General features: G+C 34.9%; 1 protein-coding gene across 1 annotated transcript in view; it reads left to right on the top strand.

The window, feature by feature from the left end:
- The window catches only part of LOC150087326 (protein obstructor-E-like), a 53131-nt gene that overhangs the window by 10692 nt on the left and 23945 nt on the right, over window positions 1–18494 (top strand). Inside the window, exon 2 of the mRNA XM_090371128.1 lies at window positions 17994–18215. Within this exon, the coding sequence (XP_090227254.1) occupies window positions 17994–18215 (222 nt within the window). The remainder of the gene's footprint in view (window positions 1–17993; window positions 18216–18494) is intronic.

The following is an 18494-nucleotide window of genomic DNA, read 5'->3' as shown; positions in this document are numbered from 1 at the left end:
CCTTTCAACACTTTATGACCATCTAATAAACTTGCATTCTTTCATGGCATCATGGGTTTGTCATCCTCTTGTTCATTCAGAAAGTTCCGCCTTCTAATTCTGGAACTAAAGAAAGAAATATTTAAAGGAATCATAAATTGAGCAATATGTAATTATTCAACAATATCTGCATTAAGAAAAAGCAACTGAGAAAAAATACACAAACATAAATAAAATCAAAAACACTCAAAATAACCTCCTGACTATCTCCAGAGGGACGTCCAAGGTAGCATCGCGACCTCGTACCAATCCGCGTACCACGGTTTCAGAAATGCTGTTCTAGGTCTTTAGCTGCAAGGTTGTGCTAGTTGGTCTCAAGTGGTGGGGGTTATAGCAGTTTTTCCAGCACGTAAAGTTTTTATCAAATAAAATGATCTTAAAATATATGCAGTTATCGCATGAATATGTTCAACAGTTTTTCATTAAATCTAACAGGAAGATATGCTAGTTACTTTAGACTGGAATAAAAGAAGGAAATATAAAAATAAAAGTCTAAATGGTACTTGAATCTTAGCCAATTTCATACTTTGTTTCGGTAATTAGAATTATGTATTACAATGATAAATAAAAATGTCCTACAGTCCGAGATTTCTTTTAAACAACTTCCTTTCGGAGACTTGGACACTAATAAAATTAAACTGATAAAACCGAGAACTCAATTGTTTAGAACAGACATAGCAACTGTAGCCGGCAAATATTTCCAGAATTTATTTGGGTCGCATTTCGCTCTTGAGTCGCTTTCTTATCATTTTTACATGCTTTTCGATCGTGAACCTTTATAAAATAACATTTAGCCTCCACTTAACCCACTTAAAGAGGTCACATTAAATGGCTTTTGATAAGTATGTCAAGGCTGATGCATTTCGAATTGGTGTGGTTTTAAATTCTTGAAAGAGAGAAAAGGTAATCGAATATAATTCCATAGGGAAGTCAGTAAACAATACATTGCTCTTAGACAATAATACACTTAACTTCCATTACAGAACCTTTCAGACGGTATTTGACTGCCAGTTCATATCCACATATTGTATTCTTTCTTCACTTATTAAGAAATTTGTTTTAATTTGGTGCGTTTCTTTAAAAATGAAAATATATGCCTTTTATATTCGTTTCTATAGTTACCCAGTGGATTTCCCTATGTTGACTTCCAGACTCTTTTTGTCTCCTCTACATAAAAGGTTTTATAAACTGGATACATTCTTTCATTTTCTTACTCCTGGAAATACCCAGTTTTTTTTTTTCTTTTGGCCATTTACTGGTAGCACTGCATCATAAAAGGCACATGCAGAACTATCGTATTTTTATTTAATGCTCCTTTTGGAAAACCGTGCTATGGCCTTTTCCAGTTCTTTTACTATCTTTTCTTGTGATTGAGGTACTTAATTTAATTATTTTATTTCGTATTTATATTGTTGGTGTTTTAGCCATTTAACATTATTTTTCTCTAATAAAATAAAATAAAGATGTTATGCTATTTTAGCACCACAATATTCTTGAAAGCAATCAGTTATTACTCTGTTTGGCTGTGAAATTTCAAAATAATCTTTTTTCCGACTATTTGTCCATGCATTTCCCTTTCTTTTCTAATGAATTTGTATTGCTTATCATTTGAACACCCTCACTGACACACACATAATGCGATAACAAATGTGTATATCGATTAATGCTCTAATTTTCAAGAGCAGCCCAAGGATTCAACTGTGCACCATTTTGTTTTGGTCTTCATTGTTATTCTAATTATCGTTGTACATATTAGAAGTCATCTTCTACTGCCCAAGTTTCATTAGCGCGATTCATTTCCAGCTAACATTTATATTTTGAGTAATTTGTCTAATTTTTAAGAAGTGCTTCAAATGTTTCGACTACTCTCATTGCAATGATTCATTTTCTCTGCTTTGTCTCCCATTCATATCTTTATTTATTTTGTTATTTCCTGTTCATATTTGTTCTGATTTTTAGCATTTCATCCAGTAACGAAGTTAATATTTTCGTAATAAAAATTTACATAGAATTTACATTTTCGTCTTTTGTTATTTTGTCAAGTAACTATTATGCTTTTTGTTTTTTAAATCAAAGAACTGTTTATTCAGAAATTATGAACACTAGAGGGCAGTTATCGGATGCATTCCATAAGGGATTGCGTCATTATTATACTAGTTAATTCGAAGCTAGGATGACCACATGTCTACGTTTTGTCTTTCCAGAATTATTACAATTTTTGGCGTAATGTCCCTGTGTTGTCAAAAGTTTTAGGGACACTTTTTGTCCCATTTGTAGTGTAAAGTTATTTTTCTGAACTAAATATAAGAAGTTAAAATTAATAATATATAATTTTAGCATAGAAATTAATATTATCGTAATAAAAAGTTGCACGCATTCATTTTACACCTCACGTTGTCCACATGCAAGAACGTTGTAATAAAGCAACAATGCCAAGTATGTTTGCTTACACCTGCACTACTTATTAACATCGTGTTGTACTACTGCCTTCGCATCTTAAATAAATGCAAACAGAAGATTTGATAATTATAATAAACTCTTTAAAATCCAGCAGCCTCGGAGACTGAGAGGTGTCGGATCTCGAAATTTTCTAGACTGTTGAGCAGTCTAGTATACAGTGTTTGAGCAGTTTTAGAATGTTGAGATAGTTTAACAACTGACCTGAACTGAAAACCTGTAAAATTTAAGATGATTTTCTTGTCCTTTTATTTGATTTTTGAGCAGCAGGATTTAAACTGAATGGATGATGCAGTGGTCTTAGTTCTCACAATAGAACATGACGAGTTGCCCTTGTATTGCTTGCAGTAGTCATTGTATTGCAGTAGCCATTATATTGCAGTAGCCATTGTATTTCAGTAGCCTATATGACGAGATGCCCTTGTATTGCATTAATTTCAACAGACAGCTTTAGCTGTATTACAATCTTGGCAACATTTCGTATACCACATGGCAGCTCCAAGCGAACAAATTTTTTACAATTGTTTTGTTTGCGTGCAGCCATTAGAGACTACCTTCTATGTATATGAGAGAATACTTAATCCTGAAATAGGCTGTCAAAGCAGTCTTATATTTTAAACAAATGACCAATTAACTTCAAACAGATGGCCAGTGGAGTGGCCATCTGTTTGAAAGTAGTGCAATAGGAGGGAAGCTCATTGTAAAGGCAAATTTGTTCTGCTGCGAGAATTAAGAGAATTAAATTGCATTATCTATGTAATTTAAATCCAGCTGCCCGTAGAACCGTTACAGGATAAGTAGTGCTGCAAGCAGCTTATTAAAAAAAGAAATGCTATCACTCTTTTTACCTTGATCGTTAAAGATAAACACTATCGTTGATACGAGCGACAGATTACTTCCTTAATATTTCCGGATTGTAAAATGTTTATTTATTATTATTTATTGATTTTATTTATTTTTTTGTAAAATAACCTGGATTTTATGGAGTTTACTGTATTGATAAAATAGAAAATCGAATATTTTATTTCTCCCATTCAGTAAAATGCTTATACTTAAAATGCGTTCGAAATATTCGAAGGAACATTCCGAGTTGTAAGTAATACCTTGATGGAGAAGTTGAATGCACAGTATGATAATGGTCCTGCTGATATAAAAGCTCATTGAAAATAATAACAATAATAAACTACAGGTTCCTTGTCCTTCCGCAAGATACTTGAACGAGTATGTGGCTGGAGAGGAGATCAAGAATCCGTAGTTTTTGTCAGTACAATTTTGTTTTTGCAATTTGGAGCATGAGCAAAATTGCAGAGGAATACCGAACAACTGTCGCGTGATCTGAATCTTTGGGCACCCTGCGGTTGCGGACCTGGTGGTGTGGTAGTTTCACTTCTGCAGGCAGGACCATGTCATGCCATCTCAGCACCTGGGTACAAACAGACTGGTGCTCCTACTTGCCAAGTGAAAAGACCACAGTAATACTAATATTTTTTGGCTCCTGAGAGCTGGATGCAGTGGCTTCCATGTTAACACGGCCCTGTATTCAAGTTCTTCAAAATTAATCTGTTGTTTTCTTTTTATACTGCGAAAGGTTTTCTAATTTCTTATCTACTTTTCTTAGCAGCGCTAAGAAAAGTGCGTAAGAGATGAGAAAACTCAAAGTTTCCTGGATATAAAACTATCCAGCTCCCTTCCAAAACTGACTAATAACTCTGCCACGTTGTGAAAAAAGTAGCTTAGAACTTTGGCATCTATGCCAATGTCTCTCTTTTTTTTAAATTCCTTCTCATCTGGTCAATATGGAAATAAAACAATATTTTCTTTGATTAAACACTGAACAAAACCGCGAACCTGAATGCAATTGATTAATTACAAAGCTGGCTTGCTTGTTTGAATTTTATAATTTTGAAATGAAACAAAAAATCTTCGGAACAAAAAAGATTTAGTGAAGAACATGAATAATAGTTATGAACAGGATTATTTGGTATTTTTAATGTTGAAATGCATTCTGATTTTGGAGGGTTGGTGCCGCATTCCTCGTTATCTCCAGATGAAATGAAAACGTCTACAATCTGTTTGCAGGCTAAAATGGGACTCATGAGAGAACAGAACTGTATCCAATTTTGTCCCGCTTCATCACAAGCTGCACGAGTTACACCATGTTTTCTACGTGTTCGGTTAATGTTGTCGAGCAGTGTACTTAGCATCTTCTGCTTCTCCATCCAGAGACGTTACTACTATTGGCGTTTAGCGTTAGCAGTGTCAGATGATGTATAAGCTTGCAAGAAAGAAAGTTATACAGCATCAGCCAAAAAAAAAATAATAATAAAATAAAACGACACCTCCCATTTCACCTATTCATTCATTCATTCATTCCAGTAGTTTGTCTGGTTCTTCCTTGAATTTATTTAAGCTATCAACTTCCACAACAACAGATGGAAGTTTATTCCAGTAATTAACCACCCGCTAGCTAAAGGCAAACTTCCGCACATCTGTTCTGCAACCATCCTTCTCAAATTGAATTTGTGCCCTTCATATGCGTGTGGTCTGATCAAGAGGAAGAATTTCATCGGAATTGAGCTTGCTCAATCCATTCAAAGCTTTATACACCTTAATCAGATCACCTCGCAGGTGCCTAGTCTCCTGCGAGGTGATCTGATTTTGACGCTGAAATTACGCAGAACTGAAGCCTTTCTTGGCAGGGATTGGGATAATCTCAATCTCTGCTTATCCCTGCTAGTAAAGTTCCTGTATATCATTGACAAAACCCCATGAGCTGTCCTGGCAGCCTGTCTGCACCACTCAGAGAACTTCGTGTCCGACTGCACAACTACTCCAGAGTTTTTTCATTTTCCACAAACTTGAGTGTAGTATCACACAGTTGGTACGTTACTCTGGGGTTACTGCTACCCATATGTGGTAATTTGCATTTATCATCGTTAAAATTCAATTGCCATTCTCAGCCCATTTGCCTAACTTTTCTTGGTCCTGTTGCAGTAACATACTCTTATTACTGTCAGTAACCGCCCTGCCAAACTTTGTATCATCGGCAAACTTGCACTTTAAATCTGATATGCCTTCATCAATATCATTGATAAATATAGAAAACAATATGAGCCCAACACCAAACCCTGCGAGACTCCACTAATAACATGAGTTAATGAAGAGCAATGTCCACTGATTGTCACACTGTCTTCTCCCATTCAACCATCCTTTTATCCATAGCAGCAACTTGCCCACAAGTTGTCACGCTGCTTCAATTTGTACAGTAGCCTTTTATGCACAACAGTACCAAAAGCTTTCCTGGAATCCAAATATATGATATCAAAATTCTTTTTTGTTTATGAGAAATTGCTCTTCAGGTTTACTACAAGGAAAATCATATTTTCTTGCGTTGCTTACTTTTAATTTCTGTTTCTTATTACTAACAATTGAAAAAAAATCCTTTTATTACATTGATTTGAGAAAGGTCTAGAATTATTCTTTCTTCCTCCTTCCATTTTATTATTTAAATTATTGCTGTTAAGTTTCCCTTGGCAATGCCGCTATCCCCGAATCAGACTAAAATATACCTAGTAAGTATCAAGAACAGTTGAATCAGCATCTCAGTGATCCCTATTCATCTTTGAAGGAATGGGGGGATTAAAAATGTTCATTATCGCATGCAAACAAAATATTCATTTTAAATGCATTTTTAAATGCTGGAAAGCATTTTTAAAAAATGAAGAAAGCATTTTAAAAAAATGAAGAAAGCATAATGATTTATATCCTCACTAAGGGGTTCCCGAAACTCTGATTTCTGTCGTCATCCGCAGTTGGGAATAAATGGGCTAGAGGATAAAATAAAACCTCAGCTATTTATCGCTTAAAGCAGTATGCAAGAAATTCCTCCTACGCCATACTGAGCGTTCTGTTTGTGTGGAAAAAAAATATGAAACGGAGTATAACATTATCATTGCGATAATGTTATACTTCCATCAGTGAATAAAAATACCTAAGCAATGTAGTTTTTAACAGTCTATAGAATAAGGCTAAAGAAATATCCAGTATTCTCTAAAACCTGTACAGTGTATACAACTGGCAGTGACTGGTGAAGCTGCTTAAAGCCAACTCATAGAAACAGGTTTAGTCACCTAGAAGAAGAAGAAATAATAAAAAAAATAAATAAATAAAGTCAAAATTCTTAATAGATTTTGTTATGAATTGCGAATTTCTATCTCACTTCATTCGATTTTTATTATTTTTCTGAATTTTGAAAAAGTAATTTGTGAATATCGTATATATCTGTTCTCCCCCCCCCCCAAAAGCAAGATACCGTTAAATAAACATAGTAAAATAAGCGATTAATGACACGATGTAAACAGATGCCATCCACATCAATAATGCTAATATTAATGATCAGAAATGCTCCACTTTTCTCAGACATAGCTTAAGGTTATATTACGAACTTTTAGCATATCGGTATTTTACCGCTTCGTTATGCTAAGCGTTTACTGCCCTTGTGCCACTTTGTTCTTATGAGAAGTCTTATCCTACGAATAATTATAACTCGTAAAATTTCTGTAACAGTTGTCGTGGAAGAGCTTAGCAAGTCATAAATGTGTCAGACGCTTCAGAAAACTGTGACAGGACAATTTTAAAAGCAGTTCCTATTTCATCCTGTGTGATGATTGATTAATCACACTCATGCAAGTTTCTCAAACTGTCACTTGAAATAACTGCCATGATGAAAATTGTGTTTTCCTTGCAGACCTTCTAGAATGTCAACTATTTTCAAATTTGGATTGCTCTTTTGTATAAAATGATAAAAGGAAGGTGTAAAGATAATGAGAATGGCGTCCGCTATCTATATGCCCTTGCAGTTTTCAGTTTCGAAATTATTAGCTTCCGTTGAATATTCATGTTGTTGTAATGAAGAATTGGTAGTTGAGCTTTTTAAATGTTACGTTTCTATCCATATTTCGATATAAAAATATAATTAAATGATATAAAACACGAAACTATCAGTAATGTTCACTGGAGTCTCATTTCAAATAATTAGCTAGAAAGCTGTTTTTTAAATCACACTCTAGTGGTCGTCAGATGACCAATTATATTTTAACATGATGTTGTAGAAAAAAGTGCGATCTGAAATGTATAAACAGTGGATATACTGGTACGTTAATAATTCATATAAACATGCTAAACTGATTTTATTTGATCTATCTTATCCCAGACGGAATTTATTTTTAGGAACTTGTAGACGTGACATCATTTCTGGATAATCCATTCAAAATTCCTTTTCCGCTTTCATCGATCCGTATACACATTTGTACAAATATAGTACCGTACACAATAAACATGAACTAGTGTGCTATATAAACTGGAGCACTATGACCAAAGTAGTCCACGAGCCAAAAAAAAAAAAAAAAACAAGCAATCAACCAACCATCCTTCATCTTATGCCCACTAAGAACTGTGCAATTAGTAACACCGCTCTTTCTCTGTAAAATACAGGATGATTCAAAAAATATTACCAATTTATATTACAAATATCCAATTTTTTCCTGCTAATGAGGCGTGCATGAGGTGTGGCTCTTGAGTAGGTCGGTGCTTAATTTGCAGCTACTTTCAGTAAAGTGAAAATAAATTTTGATTTTATTTCTACAGTAGTGGTAATATCATTCTATATGTATCCTTCACAGTAAAAATCCCTTTTAATTATATTTTAGGTAAATAGAATGTATGAATATAACAAAATACTCCACCAGTACTGTTCGCTCTGAAACATTTTATTTTTATAATTATACGAATCACTTGTAGTGCTTATCATGATTATTTCATTTTCATTTCATTATATCTCATTTTTATCTTGTCTTAAAATAATTAGATAATAGTATACTGTTATATATGCTGTTTTAAAATAAACCTAAAGCAGAAAACAAAATGTTTGATCGAGCAAGGTCGAAGAAAGTCCTTGTTCTTGAGAATTTTTTGCGCATAGACTATTCCGACCATAATGTTCCACAGTTTGTGTGCGTTCAGGGGCCGATTTGCATGTTCTGTGGATTTCAAAACTCGAATAGCTCAGAAACTACTTTCCCTTTTTAGATTCCCTGGCCCTATAGAGGCTATGTCGAATAGCTAAAATTGGTGACTTTCTCTTCTTCACCTGGGAAAAAGAGAGTCACCAAAGACTGAAATGTACTGTTCACCCTTGCTATAGGTCCAGTGGTTATCACCATTGCTGTCCTATATCACGGATAGATATGCAATTTACAGAAGACACCAAACACATTCATGAGGGATGTATTTGGTTCATTTATAATTAGAAAAATCATCCTTCGACCTTTCCCTTGGTTTCAAAAAACACCATCAGTTCTTACTATGAAACATTTTATTTTTATAATTACAAAAATCATCTAACCAATAAATTCACCAACAGAGAATTACAAAATCAAGATATATTTATTTATTAATTCTGAGAATAAAATGTTATGACGCTAGTGTTGGTGTATCTTTTTAAAATTATATTTTACTTTTAATTACATAAATCTTATAACCAATTATTTTTCGAAATACGTATGATGTTGGCTCGTATTCTGAAAATTTACTTATCATTTTACAACATACCTAATTTAATTATTATTTTGTTGTTTTAAATATACTTCTAGTTGCTAGAAGTATATTTAATTTGTTTTATGTGGTTGACCGTTTCATATTTTGCAACTTTGTCTCTTTTTTTTTTAAATAATTGGTCGAATGTTTTGATCAGTTTTAAGAGAAAAAAATATAAGATAAACAAATATATAAAAAAAATAAAGGGGACAGTAGCTATGTTAAAATGCTTTGCTTATTGAATCTGCAACTTATATCAGTTGAGCAATTCATTGGATACGACTCATTTTTTTAAGGTAATTTATTTCGCATTTTCTTCATTAAGGAAACGTGGAGCAGCCTAACGCGACGTCTGGTGTTCATTTCTTTATTTTTTCCTAGAAAGACTTCAGCGTACGTATACACATATACCTATATACTGCGTTTGTTAAAACAATTACTGTGCCTGGAGTCAGGATTATTTAATATCCCCCCATGAATTGAAATTACTTGTGGATACTTCTGAAGGTATTTGATATTTTCATTGTATTATTTTGTTAGTGACTGGGCATATTATATTTAATAATATGTGATCAGCAACGACGTATACTGTTTAGTACGAGCAGTCAAGTCATGCCTGTTGATTAGCATATTTGTTTCTTGATTACAGAATCTCAGGAGAAAAGGAATTATCTCCTGAGGCATTGCGTGATCATGTAAATAATTACAGTAATTCTTTTTAAGGTGATATAGTAATTAATTAGTAAAAATGAGGAGTTAAAGAAGAAGAAGAGTGTGTAGTCGGGCGTATAATGATTACTGGAATATAAAACTAGTGCAGTCATCGAGAACATTAAAACCATACATGAACTCGTTAAGAAAACCACCAACTTACCGTTATATCCGCTTTTATCTCTTACTTAGTTCCGTGATTAATGTCTACGGTTACCTTAACCTTGGCCAGGAAAGGAAGTATTCCGTTTCGGACTACTTCACACCCAGGTTAAGGTAAACCGCCGGTTTTAACTTTTTTTTTTTAGGCTGCTGAAAACTGCCATTTTTAGTCATAAACCGAACCCTCGAGCATATTGGTGCTTCCTTAGATTTGGGAAACTGCAAGATATCGATAACTCTGAATGAAAATGGATTTAAAAAAGTGGAAATATCGGGGAAGCTTTAATCGTTTGATTCTGCTAAATACAAAACATCGGTACTTTTCCACATAAATGTGAACTCTGATGTTATCTGAAAGAAGTTTACAAATATTCGTATGATGCTGGTAATTTGAATCCTCAAATATGACTACATACATATAGTTATTTAGATTTTTCATTTGGAAGTGCTGGTGAGGGCTTTTTTCACGACTAAGCGTTGTAGAAAAATTTGAATCTGTGGTGCTTTGTTTGAAAGTTCCATATAATCAGTTCTTATGCTTTAACCAAAAATTGTTTGCGTTTTTCAAAAATTAATTTCAAGGAAAAATCGCCAGAAACCATTAAAGTCGTCTACTTTCGATGATGAGCATTGTAAAAATGACATGCACTCATTTAACTTCCATCTTGATGGGTTGGTGAGTTATATATGGGAGTGCAGCGGATCCCGAACCTTCCGAATAGTCACACCAAAATGTTGAAGCAGTTACGTCGAAAAGGTTCTTGCAAGAGTTCGAATAGCGATGCAAACGTATCTGCAAATTGTTAGGCCGTAAGGTAATCATACATAAAGCGGGTCGGCATTTGTTACAAGTATCCAGTTGCATGGCCTTTTTGTGTAAAATTATTTTGTGCACAAGCAAATATACTTTCTTTGAAATTTCTATGGGAAGTCGCAGACCTCGTCCTAGAGAACCCTCGTGAACCACTCCAAGGGCCAGCGTATTCCAGATTAAGGAGCGCTGCACTAGACGCACAATTATGCAGATTATTTATAAATTGAAATGACAACTTCCATACCCATATCAGTTCTGTCTTAATTTACCCTTGAGCTAAAGCACATTTAACAACTAATGGTGTTAAATGTGCTTTAGCCCACTGGTGCCAGCTTCTGAGGATGCCTTCCTCTTTTGCGGATTTTTTTTTTTTTTTTTTTGGTTTTGCTTATGAACAATAAAACATACAGTATTTATTTTTTAAATAAATATTTAGTATTATTTCCTAAAATTATGTGTTCTACCGATTATAAGAAATGCATCATGTTATTAGCACAGGCGTAAAAATTTCATAAGACAGCACTGCCAGATAATAATCATGAATTATTACTAATTGCTAAAACCTGAAATGTAACGGCACTAAAAATTCTGCTTGCATTAGCTAACTTGTTTCTTTTCCTAAATGTATGGACACGCTCATTCCTGTGATGTTTTGCATGGACAGTTTAATTTTTATTGTAAATTATTTTATAGACTCTTTTTAGCTTACTAAAGGGAGTCACTTAGAATGGCCTATAAAACTCTACGCAATGTTTTTTTTTTAAACATGAATTGTAACTGAAGCACTGGATATTATGTTTGTTGCTGTGCGTTGATTGGAGAAATAAATGGGAAATATGATAGCATCTATTTTTCCACCAGTCATCGATCCGAGCATTGAATGATAGTTTATTTAATGGGAAATTTTGTGCCAAGTGCAAGAGGTTGTGAACCAGTGGTTTACATTGCTGTGCCCCTAAAATAGCTCAGTTCTCGCCATTTAACGCTTGCAACTTAGCCTCAAAGAAGTTATTATTAGGCACAATATTGTTTACTCCAAATTCTCAAAATGCAATAAGAATAAAATTCCCAGTTATAGACCATTCACATGATACAAAAAAACTTCACCTCTTTCTTTTATTTTTCATAATTACAATATCATTTTTTGTATTTATGTCGAATGTTTTATTCAGAGTCTACAATTGGTGAATACAGAAAAATCGATAACGGAATGGACGTCTTTATCGATGTTTTATAAATATCAGATGAACTCTTGTACATCGTTTGCTAGTTTTTCTTTTTCGTCAAATTAGCTTCACTAAAAGAAAATTTTCATTAATTTTGTAATACTTTAGTCATTTTCCTTCCATCAGCAACTAAGAACAAATAATCATTTTGTTTGATTCTTTTTTTATTTATTTCTCAGAAATAAATAAATAAATAAAAAAACTCTGTTGGCGTGTAAGTTTTTTTTTTTTTTTTTTTTTGAAGTCGGCGCCAGCAACATTAGAAAGAAGCCGCTGGCGCCGATTTGTACATACACGGAAAAAAAAAAAAAAACCATTGTATTAGAGTGATGCATGAAGATATCGAATGTCAAATCGCCGCTATATTAATATTTTCAAGCAAATAGTTTTAATGGAAATGAAAATATCAAAGTAATTTCACAAAAACTGGAATAATCATTACTAGAAATTAAACCAAATCACGTTTATAACAGGGAAATAGGAATGCGGGGAAAAAAAAGCCTTTGCATCCAAGTCGTTGACATCTGTGTAGGAGCTGTGCTGTTTGAATAAGAGGACGTGGAGCCGCATTGTCCAATCGATACCTTCATGCTTCAAGAAAGTCGCTGTTTCTCAGACGGACGATAAATATCCAACATAATGGCTCCTCAACTATGTGAGACTGTGTCAGTTGAATAGCGAGTCGAAGTCTGCTTCGCAAACACTTTGCATCCTTTTTTTACCCCAAACTGCAAAAAGGGACGTACAGTACATATATTTCACTATCGGATAAAGCGATAGAGAAAATTTCTAATTGTATTAGGAATATAAAAAGAAACATTAGCGATTGGTTAAATTTAAGGAATGAGAGTTTAATGTTGATGGAACACTTCTGTGAGGATCCGAAGTCATCGGTTATCTATTTTTGCAAGTAAGAAATTTTTCCTAAAATATGTAAAGGAAACAGTTGGGAGTGATGATACACCAGCATTAAGCAAAATTATGCTACCGAATTGCAGATATTAAAACCATGTAATAGTCCTTAAAAAGTGGTATTTCCAACCAGGATGATGCGCAGAAAACTTGCTTATATTCTGGCAGCAAGTAAGGAAGGTCTTGAAGAATCAAACACCATCAAAGTCACTTCGAACTACCCATATATATCTTTTGATTATAAATCCTGTATATCCCTGTAAGTCGAGGCAGATATAAAACAGAGAAAGGGTTGGCTAAGAATATTTTGTGATATATCTGTAGATTTTTTTTTTTTCGTTTAAAATTACGGGGATGAGTCAAATGAAAACCGAGATTTCGAATGGGTAAATTTTAATTATAAGTCACCCATAATTAAAATTTTAATTATAAGTCATCATACAAGGTAACTTATATTTGTAAAATTTAAATTTGCAGGCGTGTAATTTATAGGTTCAATCTGGTGATGTATAGATTCAAGTTGACGAAAAATTCAGCGATTCATATACATGTATGTTTTCACTGAACAAAAAGGCACGTTGGCTGCCCTGTAGTACTTGCATGCATGATGAATAATACGCAGCAGCAGCAGACAGTATGGCGTTCACAGCGACGATGCATCCAAGCTAGTACAAACACAGTGTTATTTAATTTCTTATGCTGAAGGCGTCTCACCAACAGAAATTCGAAGGTTTAAATACCTACTTAGACAACTATAGTATATCTCACCCCTAAAAGTGTATGAAACGAATAAGAAAATTGTTACTGTGAAGAGAGAAAAAATAACCTTCCCGCAACACGGAGGTTATGCTTATACTGTTCTTATACTCGCTGCTCACTCTTTTTATTATTATTATTGCTCTTATATTATTTCTCCCTTATTGGGGTTCCACCTCGTGACGGGTATTGCTACAAAGTACACAGGGTGGTTGTTGTTATGTCTGGCGTTACTGTTGGTCGAGGAACTCTCTGACTATCCAACAGGTGTTCAGGATTGCGACTTTCTGGAGTTCCTTCTAGGTGTTCTCTGGGAGACTTATTGCTGCTAGGCTGTTATGTAGGATCTTTGGCACCATACCTGTGGTTGACACGATGATCTGGATGGTCGTTACTTGTTGCATAAGCCACATCTCTTTGATCTTAGGTTGGTGTACTTCCTGATTTTTTCCCCATGGGGTTTTCTGCAGGTTGCCAGTGTTGGATACCGCTATGTCAATCAGATAGGTAGCCTTTTTTTTTTCTTGTTCACAAGGGTTATGTCCGGTCTGTTGTGCGGGATTGTCCTATCCGTTATTATGGCGCGGTCCCAGTACAGCTTGTAGGTTGGGGTCTCTAGTACTGCCTGGGGTTCGTACTTGTAGTACGGTACACTTTCTTCGATCAACTGGTATTTCCTTGCTAGCTTCTGGTGCAAGAAAGCCTAAGGCTTATGCTCCACCAGCCAAAAAAAAAATCCCGAGTTACCCTGAGAGAGAGAGCGCGCCCCTGGGGTATTAATATATATTTAAAAAAACATTTTGAGATTAGTAAAAGAGACGTAGTAGTAACCACATACATGGTGTACTTTTCCTCTAAGTAAAAAAAAAAAAAAAAAAAGGAAAGAGAGAGACAGTAGCCGTGCGAGAGCTTAAATTTTACTTTTCTTGATACCATTGGCATTTATTTTTTTTCGAAATAATTGATTATGCCCATCGCTAGTATATTTAATAGTGCTCTGATTAGTAGCTGTTAGATTATTCGGGCAAGTTTCTTCTTACTGCAGACAAGCAATGCATGCAAGTCAGGTTACAAGTCAGTTGTATATTGAAATTGTGGCTACAGATAAAAACGATTGCCTGGTAAACCTTCGGCCATAAGATGCAGGGAAATTTTAAGTAACATTTTCCATGAAAAAAGTGATGCTTATGGTTCAAAAAAGGTATATATATATTTCATTTGTTTTATAAGCCCCCCCCCCCGCTTTACGGTACTAATTACTCCGAAAATGCTGATATTAGGTCAAGTATTTACAAATTATATATGCATTTTCATATATCAAATACAGCTAAGTTTATTTTTATACCCTGGACAGCCACTCAGTGGCAAGAGGAGCAAAGATGTAATTAATAAAATTAGACTAATCTCATTAGGACAGTTTAAATTATGCAGAAGCATACAATAAAGGCTTGTTTTATGGTGCGTATATCTTTAGTTTCCGAGAAATTAAACAATAGGGCGTAAAAACTTTATTAGATCAGAAAACTAACTTGCCAACTTCATATGGTTAAAATACGATGCGAATAAATTAAAATTGCTACGTTAAACTATTCCCATGTAGACGTGCATGTTTTTATGGCATCATTAATGATGCGTAAAATTTAAAAATTCACATAAACGTGTTGTGAATTTAGTTGTTGTGAATTATAAAATAGATTTGTAATTGGTTGATAAAAAAAAAAAGTGAACAAATGAAATATTTAAAAAGATAACATGGTGGGTCACCTGACCTCATGATATTATATTTTTAAACATTCCATTCTTTTGCTCAACTACTGAACACTAACCGGTATTAATTACCTTGACATGCTATGGTGCGCCCCCACATTCCAAAAGCGGTAACTCCCTAATCGCTGAAGCGATGGTGGATGGTGAGGCGGGGGGCTAGTCCTTGACCAGCTTTTCACCCCAAGTCTTACTCCCATTGACTTTGGGAATATGTAAAAAAAAAAGAAGTTTATGTTTTTTCACTAAAAGCAACGGTATTTGAAAGGAAAGGATACGCGAAACTAATGTGATAATCTAACACATGTTACGAAATGGGTATCACGAAACTGGATTGGAGCAGAGTCAATTTTTTTTCCAGTTGATGTGCATATATATAAACGCACAATGCAAAATATTTTAGCAGAGGTAAAAAATGTTTAAAAGTGTTTTTTTTTATTTATTTAAATGTTACAATCAAGTACATATATTACTGTAAACAAACAGCTAGAGATTTATGGCCAACACGGCCATAATGTGGGTCAGTGGCTGCAAGCAGATAAAGATGTGTCAGGTATGTTGGCCCACAGAGTAGTAACATATCTTACTCCGCTGTGATGTGGCCTATCTAATCCGGCTAATAGGACTTCTTCATGTCAGGTCTCACGTATGATTTTCATGGTTTGAGATTTTTTCATACCGAATACTTGTTATTGGATTGACTCTGCCAGATGTGTTGCCATTGTTCAAGACATCGTTTCTTTATAATAAACTTGTAGTCAGATGTAGGTGTAGTAAAGGATTGGTCTGTAGGATCGGTAGCAGTTTTGGCAGCTAGGGCGGCATGTTCGTTTCCAGCGTGACCTGGGTATGTCATCGTGTTCTGTTGTATAGCTTGGATAGCGCTAATGGAGTCAGTATAAATAACACTGTACGATATGGTCGTTGAGAGTGTGTAATTTAAGCCTATATGGATAGCACAGACTTCTGCAGGATAGCTGCTACATTTAGTAGTGAGTTTCTTGGCTATGATAATGTTAAGAAATAATGCTGCTGCTGCACCAACATGACTCAGTTTTAGACACATATCTGTGTAGACTGGCGTGTGTGTGTCTACTCGCCGTGCTGAGTTCCCAATGCGACATGTATTTGCAGTATGCTCTGTTGGGACAAGGTGTGTCCCAACAGAGGTGTGTCCCAACAAGGTGTCTTCTAAATGGGGAAACCTTTACAGAGTGTATCCATCTGTAACCCCAGGCTGTGAATGAGAGGTCGCACAGTGGTATATGATATGTCGGTGAGGAGATTGTATGAGAGGCAGTAGGCTGTATCTTACTAAGGTCAAGTTGCCAGTCAGCCTGCAGTGAGCGAAGACGTATCCCGGTTGGTGGGGTTACAGATAGATATACTCTGTAAAGGTTTCCCCATTTAGGAGAGAAAAGTTCGTTCCAAGTGGAGTGGTTTGAATGCCCTTTGAGTTTTGCTGCATAGTTTAATAAAAGCATTTGTCTGCGTAGATACAAGGAAGGTTTCATGCGCTTCAGCATACAGTCTCTGAACCGGTGATGTACGGTATGCCCCCAGTGCAAGACAAAGCGCACTGTGGCACGCAGGATCAAGCCAACGTAAAGCGCTTGGTCTAGCAGAGCTGTGGGCTACAGAACCATAGTCTAGACGTTACCATATTAATGCAATTAATGTACAAATGTAGTCGTGTGTAACGGTCGACACCCCATGTTGTGCCTGATTGAACTCTTAAGGCGTTTAGCTTTTTTAATACAAGTAATCTGGAGCGCTCTTATATGTTCAAGGACGGTGAGTTTTTGGTCAAATATCACACCAAGAAAGCGGACACTATGGACCACGGAGATGATTTGATTATCTAGTGGTAGTTCTGGGTGTGGATGTAAGTTACGCTTCTTACAGAAGTGTATCCAAATTGTTTTTTGGTGCGATAGGCAAAATCCATTGTTTGTTATGTTATTGATAGCACCTTGCAACTGTCTTTTTACTATTCGTGCGATCAGGCAAAAAAAAAAAAAAAAAAAAAATGCTATATACCTAATAAGAGGAACAGGCCTATAACACACGATTTTATGGTTATTGTATTTTGCTTACTGTAAATAGGAAATAGAGATTAAAATGATTAAGCCGATTGAGTCAAATTGATTCTCTCTCTCTCTCTCTCAATTTCTGTGTTGTCCTTAATCGATTTTGTAATGCCTCAAGTAGGTTCCCACAGAAATTTTTATTTTCTAATTTTAGATTAAATTATAAATATCTCAAACTCATTAAATCTTTGGACGTGGATTCACGTCTGTGAAGGGAATATTGCTTTATGCCCTGTATCCATTATTAACATTCCATCAGTTATGCGACTCTCCCTCGTATCATGGGTAACTGATTTATATTCAGCATAAAATTCAATGCCCTACTCAAATACCGATAAGATACTTGTTGTTAAATGTATATATCCTAAATAGTACACAAGAATAATATAAAAACTTCATAACCTCAAGAAGCTGAAAACAAAATGTTTTGCTTTTATTTATTTATTATTATTTATTTATTTTTTGCAGGATTTGCCCAAAGGTCCAAGGATTCAGTATGTAAGAAAGACTTCGGTTTCTACCCTCACGAGCAATACTGCGACTACTACTATGATTGCGCCGACGGCGTAGCTACCCTACAGGCATGTCCTAATGGCCTAGCATTTTCGGGCAAAGGGCGGGGTCTGCTCCAGAACTGCGATTACCCTCACCGAGTTGGATGCCCCGATAACGATGGTCGAATTATGGGACGTAAGTAAAAAGGTTTATTTACGCTTTCATATTTTAAGTGAAAGCAGTGTAACTAAGTGAATAATTTAGAACATTAGTACATTTTACGAAAGAATGTCATTAATTTTGTTTATTGCGTGACCTTTATATTTGTTCCATTAATCAATCTTATGATTAATGTTCTTAAAAGGGAACAGTGTGAAACGATTTACTTTGTGATTCATTTAATGGGTCAAATATCTCTTTCGTATTAAAAAATGTTTATGGAATGTTGATCTTAAAAATAGAAAATTTTAAAAA

Source organism: Mastigoproctus giganteus, chromosome 4 (genome assembly GCF_048544385.1).
Source record: "Mastigoproctus giganteus isolate SK-2022 chromosome 4, ASM4854438v1, whole genome shotgun sequence".
NCBI lineage: Eukaryota > Metazoa > Arthropoda > Arachnida > Uropygi > Thelyphonidae > Mastigoproctus > Mastigoproctus giganteus.
This window is presented reverse-complemented; position numbering and strand designations above follow the sequence as displayed.